The sequence below is a fragment of the Odontomachus brunneus genome, unplaced genomic scaffold, assembly GCF_010583005.1.
Source record: "Odontomachus brunneus isolate Ranch 3 - 2012 unplaced genomic scaffold, Obru_v1 Obru_scaffold_053, whole genome shotgun sequence".
Lineage (NCBI taxonomy): Eukaryota > Metazoa > Arthropoda > Insecta > Hymenoptera > Formicidae > Odontomachus > Odontomachus brunneus.
Window position 1 is genome coordinate 1,334,006 of NW_022639503.1, and position 7,894 is coordinate 1,341,899.

At 31.2% G+C, this 7,894-nt stretch overlaps 2 protein-coding genes across 4 annotated transcripts in view; one reads left to right on the forward strand and one right to left on the reverse strand.

Moving 5' to 3' along the window:
* LOC116845563 (protein mini spindles) overlaps positions 1-4,353 on the forward strand; it is a 16,930-nt gene extending 12,577 nt beyond the window's left edge. For 2 of the 3 annotated variants that reach the window (XM_032818347.1, XM_032818350.1), the window contains one exon: positions 588-1,233. The gene's annotated coding sequence lies outside the window, so the exon portion shown is untranslated. Of the gene's footprint in view, positions 1-587; positions 1,234-4,208 lie in introns of those variants that run through there. The other variant, XM_032818349.1, reaches the window with a different exon arrangement.
* On the reverse strand, positions 2,944-6,517 carry LOC116845564 (transmembrane protein 165). The gene is made up of 6 exons (XM_032818351.1): positions 6,099-6,517; positions 5,432-5,630; positions 4,823-4,998; positions 4,198-4,380; positions 3,874-3,979; positions 2,944-3,767 (listed from the first exon to the last, which is right to left on the reverse strand). Exons 1-6 carry the CDS (start codon positions 6,240-6,242, stop codon positions 3,691-3,693), a joined length of 885 nt encoding a protein of 294 aa, XP_032674242.1. The 5' UTR covers positions 6,243-6,517; the 3' UTR covers positions 2,944-3,690.
* Positions 6,518-7,894: the final 1,377 nt, after the last annotated feature.

Consider the following 7,894-nt stretch of genomic DNA (forward strand, 5'->3'; position numbering starts at 1 on the left):
TATATATATATATATATATATATATATATATATATATATATATATATATATATTTATTTATTTATATATATGAGACAAGTATACTCGTTCGACGTCCTCATTCGCGTCTCAAGACATTCTATTTTATTTTCCTCTTTTTTTTGTTCTTTTTGTCTTTACAACGCTGAGTTTTCGTCAAAGCGAATCACCAGCTGATTTTTTCGAGTATAAATTTCGCCTCAATTTTTGTCGCCAAACGCCTCTCACACGAATAAAGAGAGACGCGTGTTACTTATTTGTGTAAACTTGATTTCAATAGTGTTCGCATTCATACATGACTTGCCCTTAACAGAAAAACGCTTTTGAGCGAGCATATAGTAGAGAATAAGTTAATTGTGCCGTTAGATGCATACTGAAACACGAAACATACATTATACACATCCTGCGTTCCAATTATAGTTGACTGCCTGTATAACAACGCGTTCCCGCTAATGATAATATTTGTTCTCTCCTCCGTACACAATAGTTATGTATAGTTGATAATGTTACTAATTATATAAGATTAATCATACACAGTGTTTCTCAATATGTCGGGTATAATTTTTTAGGTAAATTCAGCACAGGAGAATAGTCTAAAGGTTCGTGCGAATATCTTCTATTTTACCAATTTCTGTATTGTATAATTTATTTGCATCAAATACTCCGAGCAATCATTTCGTACTTTATTTATCTGAAAACTGCGGATATTAATATTAATTTTTCAACATTGATATTAATATTATCAATATATATCCAATATTGATATTAATATGTTCATTAAATAATATGTAGATTAATATGTTAAGTAATCGAATATAGGACAAACCTTCGTATGAACTTTTCTCGTTATTTTTACTGGACGCACCTCCGAAGTTACACCCACGTATTGGGATATATGCTGTATAACATGTATGTATAAGTATACGAAAGGCGCGATTTGAGTAAAATTGTAATCGCGTGTCATCGTCGCCGCAATCTGATTTCGTAATCGCGTCGTTTCCAGAAATAAATTCTCTTTCCGTTTTGAAAATTCGAAATTAAATTATCGATATTGCGTCGTTGCTTTCGTGGAGGAGCCTCCTATTTACTCGTAAGAATTTCCAAACAACGTATACAGAGGGCAAATATTTTAGGTAACGATGTCACAGAAATCCGTAAGATTAATTCTCGATAAATATAATCGGATTTCTTAAATGTTATGGTATTAAAAAAAAACATAATTGCACGATTAAAATTATGTTCTCGTACATTTGTGTTAAATTTTAAATATCAAATTTTTCAAAGTGGTCTGATAGAGCCCAAGAGAGAGATAAGATAATCAAATTTACATGATACCTGCTGAGAGTCAAATATTAACGTTAGAGAAGCACAAATATCTATTACAATGAGGAGCTTTCGCGAGAGCAACGGTTACCTATTGTCTAATGAGACGCAAAACTCATACCCCAGTTAGTATTTATTAATTAAGACCGTATAATAATGTGCCGGTCGTAGTAGAATTAACATCGTTGCCGATACTTATTATCTCAATGTAATGATTGCCGTTGAGCCGCATGAAACTCGTAACTCGAAGAAACTCAGAATAAAATTTCACGGCGAAACTTTATGTGGAAAAAATTGTCTTAAATGACTTGTCCGATGCCAGTTATAGAAATTAACCAATTAAATGTTGTGAATTAATCGAAGCAGTTACACGCAATTCCATAATTTCAAATACATCAACTATTTAGTTGCTACGAATTAAATACTATTTATTTCAGCTCTTACGAATCAAGTAATTATTATAAATAAAGTATAAATAAAATCAATTTACAAATAGGAAAATAATTATCGTTGTAATAGTTTACGAACGAAAGAAAAATGCAACAAGAACAAGACATTGCAAAATAAAATTACAAAAATGTTGCAAATAACCCTATCCTATTTAATATTTTTTGTTAAATCAGATTATATAGATTATGACTAAAAAATTTCATTTCACTTGTGTATGTACTCGTGCCTAAGATAAAGTTACGAGATTTTTGCGGCTCCTCTCGAAGAGTATATCTACCTTTCTATTATTGATGCATAAGAGAGAAAAAGAAAAAAAGGAACATAATGAATGTCTACTTTTAAGCAAATCACATTAAAAAGGCTTTACTATCCGAATACCCCTCTATCTAATACAATACACGAATCAACTCGTTGCTACATTTGAGAACTTATCGCTTTCCGAAGACTTATATTCTGTAGTGTAAATAGGACATGTATATATCATGCACACGTAACTAATAAAAGAAGGATATTCCAGAAAATTTGTATAACGTGTGTTCGACGGAAAACTACACGAAATCAAGTAGTATTCCCCCTCGTATCGTTAATCGCTAATTGTTTTATATCTACTTTCTAATATTTATTTAATTTTAACGTACGCTTCTAAATATAGATAAAGAATTATTTTTTAATATAATATTAATCTTGTTGCTCTGTTTGAATTTATTTCACCAATTTTTATTCTCAAAATGCGATTATTTCGTAACTGTTACTTCTTGAAATTTAATATTACTGATTTTCTATTTTAAACAAGTATTTTTCTAGTACAAACAGATAAATATATTTGGTTAATAATATGAGAGATACAAATGTCCATGTAAATTCGGATATATAACACTTGTATGAGATACGAATAAAACAGCAAATTTAAGAAATTAAAAAAAGAATAAGTGAATAATCTTCTAACGCACAATTTCTTATATTAATTATATACTAATTTAATTAATCAAATTTTTACAATATCCGAATAAAACCAATTTCTCCAATTTAAGAATTCGTTTAACTAGTTTTACACATTTGATGTGTTGTTACATATGTTTTACAAAGTCCTATGTCACTTTGTAATACTTTATTTTACGTGGAAGTGAACAAACTTCTTATATTTTTTTTATATTTATTTTTATAATAATAAATATATAAGAACAAAAATATTCCTATATAATAATATTTTATCTTTAATAGTGCGATCATACAACACATCCTGAATGAATCTTTTGTTTATTCATCATTATATAATATACATTATCCTTTTTCTTTTTTTCTCTATAAATATGTATATATATATATATATATATATATATATATATATATATATATATATGCACTGTATAAAATTATTTTGTTCTTTCTCTCTCTCTCTCTCTCACTTTAGTATCTTACAGACAGCATATATAAATATTGTACTAACAACGAAGCTATTTATATGAAGTACAACTGAGTAATACATCTCGGACAAAAACCGATGAATTAGGTACAAATTCGGCAAGTTGCTGTTGTATCTCGAGAATTTCTATACTATATGGCGCATGGATATCACTAATTGCTATCGTGTGTCCAAACAATTTGAAATCCATTCAGGTGTATCGTTCTTCTGCGCCATGCAAAGTTCGCCATAATAATAAATTCTCAAAGCCTCTCTTTCTTTTTTCACTCGTATAATATACTTCTCAATATTAAAAAGGTAGTCTTTGCCGGAAACTGTCAGCATCATTTAACGTGATATTACAAATCCATGGAATAAAATTATATTATACAAGTATACACAATATACACAACTTAAAATGTTCACAAGGTAACGCAGATACACTGCAGAAATCTTCGCAGAATCTTCGGAGAATAGGATTTTCGCGGAAGCAGTATTCAGGTGTCTTCTACAGGGTTGACGAAAAGTGCTGTCAAGGCGAACAGCAGGAATACAAATCCTCCAATAATAGTTACTGAAAAAATTTAGAGATCAGAAATACGAGATATAATTATATTTTATTTTTAAATATAAATATATGTCGCATAGTATCTCGTAAAGAGATCAATTTTTAACATTACCTGTCCTCACTGAAATTTTTTGTGCTATTATACGTCCTCCTAATACTGCTAAGCCTGTACAAAAGGAATGACCTAGTATTCCACCTAGTATAACTCCATAAACATCCTGAAATTAATATAATTATAGTTAAAAAATTATATATCATCACTTTTTATCGTACAAAGTTATATCTGATCGTATAAGATCTTATATTTAACAATCGATTTTATCTAAATCCAGGATTCAAATTTAATATCTTATCTAATGAACATATATATATGAATGTGCACACATATGCGTAAACATCAATGAATGCTAATATTGCAATAAAATTGCTGTTTTACCTCTCTCGCAGCGAGGATAATAGTCGTTAGTTGTGAGCGATCGCCCCACTCCGCGAGGAAAGTTAGACTGAATGCTTGGAGAAATATCCTGGAAAGCAGCATGAATGCACTGGTTTTAGTGGTTTTTCGTATAACGCCAGTTTCAGGATCTTGAACTAAGGTACTTGCTGTCTCCTTTTCGTACTGAAAATGATAATGTTTAATGATCATTTAACTTTTGTAAGAATGTCTGTAACATTGTTGAACATACGACTTTCTTTTTGTATACTTTAGATGTTTTTTAATTGTATCGACATGTTTATTTTTTAGTGTTTTTATAATTCTCTTCAACAATTGTACTTACGACACAAATTTTTTAATATAATTGAAAAAAGTGAAGGTAAAAACTAAACGAAAAATTATATAGAGAATTATAAATTTTTATAAAAATCTTTAATTGTATTTTTATAATTTTTTACATAATTTCAACATTATATATATATCCAAAAATTCTGTGTAATTTGTTTTTAATATCATCTTTTTATATGTTTACACATGAACGAAATACGTCGTATCTTTAAGATTTATAAGCTTAACATAACAGATTAAAGTACAAAACACTGATAAGAATTCATTTAAAACATACCTCATCTTCTCTTTTTCTTAAATCTGATTGAACCTCCTCTAACTCTTCTTGTGCTTCTGTTGGTGACATATAGTATCCGTCTCGTAGCATTTTCAGTCCAAATAAGGCAAAGAGCAAAGTAGAGATATAATAAGTATATGCACGAGGAATTATCGTAGCTGCATATCCAAACACCACTGTAAATAAAACATACCGCTGTAGAAATCGCAAGGTCTATAAAATTATTAGAGAAATGAATTGTTGCAAATTACCTATCTATTTTAACCCTTATCTAAGCAAGTTTGTTGTATTTAGAAGACTTCTCTTGTATATCAAATAAAACAAACTCCTAATAGCTAAAATTTATAACGATTTATTTCGGCTTTATTTTCATAATTTGGTTACATAAAACTTATACATTTACTGCAATTACTTAAACATTGAATGTATTTATCTTGTCTGGATAAGGGTTGAACTAAATATCATAAATCTACATTTATGATTTATAATTGAATTTTATTTTCATGTAATGAACATATTTAGGTATGAGTTACAGATAATTTATTTTTGCAAATGGCTATTGCAAAAATAATCTATAAAATTAATTATCACTTTGATATGTACTGATACCTGATAGAATAGTCATTAATGCAAGTGCACTGATAGCTCCAATGAATACCGTTAATCGAGGATGTTTCATTGCCATAATAGCAGCAATAAAAAAAGTTTTATCACCTAACTCGGATACTACAATGACTGATAAGGATGCTATAAAAGCATGCAAAAAACCCAATTTCTCTGGCTTTTCTGACACAAACTCATGTCTTCTCTGAAAAAAAATTTTATTAGAAAATTGTATAATTATTTTTATCTACTTAATATTTTATTGTTTTAATATTCAAATGTCTAAATTAAATTTTTGAATGTTTGAAAATTTTTATTCAGTTACAAATATTAAAAAAAATTTGAAAATTTTTAGTGTATATCTGAAAATCTGTGTAAATTCGTAAATATTGGAATTCTTTTGGCATTTTTCCTAGAATCTGAAATTTTAATTTTGATAGTATCAAGTATTCTCAACCTCTCCAAAATTTAGTCTTAAATTTTATAACTTTTATGATCTTTTTAAACACTTCAGGATTTCGAGAAGTTCTAACACAATTATTAAGTATCTCTTCTACCTGAGAACGTTAATTTAATAGAATTCTTTTTATAGAAGTTAAGATTTTTTTGTATTGTGATTAAGAGTAAAGTCACGAGATTTAACGGAAGTATCGAGGACTGTCATAGGACTTACCGTTGTCGTTGCCATTATTTGAGCCTTTTCGTCATAACGCAACTCGATTTCACCGGCAACGATTGATGTGTAAATCAAAACCAGAGAACAAGCGTAGACCAAACTTTCGGGCCACATTGTACGAACACGGTTAAAAGAGCTCATCGTTTATTATTACGGCTATTGTACCGTATCGTTCACTCTGTGCAAGATAACCTCAAAAAAAAACATCCAATATCTACAGACATACCGAAACCGCTATACTGCGTTTCCGTGGATAACCGTTCGTAATAAGGTTATGTTCCGCCGTCTGTGCGGAGCACCGCTAATTTTTCACGAATGAACGAACGCGGTTGCGTTCGGAAACACACACTGTGTGCACACTACTAGACAATAGCCGTTCGAACACTCAGCATGTTTGACTGGCTCTGGGTTAACCCACTCTGGGTTATTCAGCCTACATTTATTGGTCGAACAAGTATTTATAGGGTGCTTTCCAATTGCTTAACACATCTTGACACACACGTATACAAAACCAGTTTATTGGTCACATATTATCTAAAATATCTTGTAAGATAATATGCACCAATAAGCTGATTTTAGGTCTGTTCTTTGTAGCTGCACTGCTGAATTGGTGCAATATATTGAAGTGAGACAAATATATGTTTTCTCACTCTAACTTATTGCACTAGTTCAGTAGTGCAGCTATAAAGAACAGGCCTTTTGTGATTAACACAATGCAACTGGAAAGCACCCAAGAGTTTTATGATTGGCTAGTAGAGACGTATGACGTCATTAATCGCTCTCGGAGCGATTAACCTAGGGTCAGTCGAACACGTTATCAGTGTGGCTCGGTGTGCACTCGTGTGAGATCGTTCGGAAACGGAGAAAGAAACACACCGTGTACTTCTAAACTACTCGATGAAAAAGCGAGGGAAGTCGGTGTGAGCTGGTGAATTACTAGTTACCTACGTTATATGGTCTGTTCTTTTCAGCTGCACTGCTGAATTAGTATAATAAGTTAGAGTGAGAAAAGATAAAGCTGAAAAAAACAAATCAATAACCTTTTCATTTTCGCATCACTTCACAGTATAAAAATAGAAAACAAACTCCTAGTTTACACTAAAGCCAGCGGCACACGATGCTTGTTTTCGTGCTGTCCATCTTCAGAAATGCACCAATCAGAACAGAGTATTTCCATCCAGAAAGCAATCCAGCATGAAAACAAGTATCGTGTGCTGCTGGCTTAAGGGTCGGTTTCACCAACTCAGGTTAAACCAATCGACGGTTAAATTCTAACTACCATAAGTGCCAATATCGAGATTGAATATAAATTATTCATTGAGGTTCAATATGACACTGTTTATGACACGTCGCATCTGCTACTTTTAACCCTCGGTTAGCTTAACCGGAGTTGGTAAAACCAGCCCTAAAAGGTCATCTACAATGGCTGTAAGAATATGGCTGTAAGGCTGTAAGACGCGAAATAAATTATTTTCATTCGCTGACAGCTCACGTTACAGTCTTACAGCCATATTCTTACAGCTATTGTAGAATGGCCTTAAAAGTCACACTGGGTACCTATTATGGACTTCTTCGAAATCAAATCCGATCGGAAACATTCAGATATTTCCTAGATATCTATTGTCTTTTCTAGGGGAAATGGACGTTTTACGTTGAGCTAGCCACATACACTTTTTGTGACAGTAACCGTAAGATTAACGTAAGAATTGACCAATTACGATCGATTATTCATAAAAATTCATAAAATGGCGACCTTACGATTCGACGATTCACAACATGATTGATCAATTCTT

Bases quoted from the DNA above. Each gene is read 5' to 3' on its own strand.
- LOC116845564 (XM_032818351.1), bottom strand. From the start codon at position 6,242: ATGAGCTCTTTTAACCGTGTTCGTACAATGTGGCCCGAAAGTTTGGTC. The intron at 4,999-5,431 runs GTATCAGTACAT...TTTTATTTACAG, and splicing joins ATTAATGACTATTCTATCAG to TGGTGTTTGGATATGCAGCT. The intron at 3,768-3,873 runs GTAATGTTAAAA...AAATTTTTTCAG, and splicing joins AAAAATTTCAGTGAGGACAG to TAACTATTATTGGAGGATTT.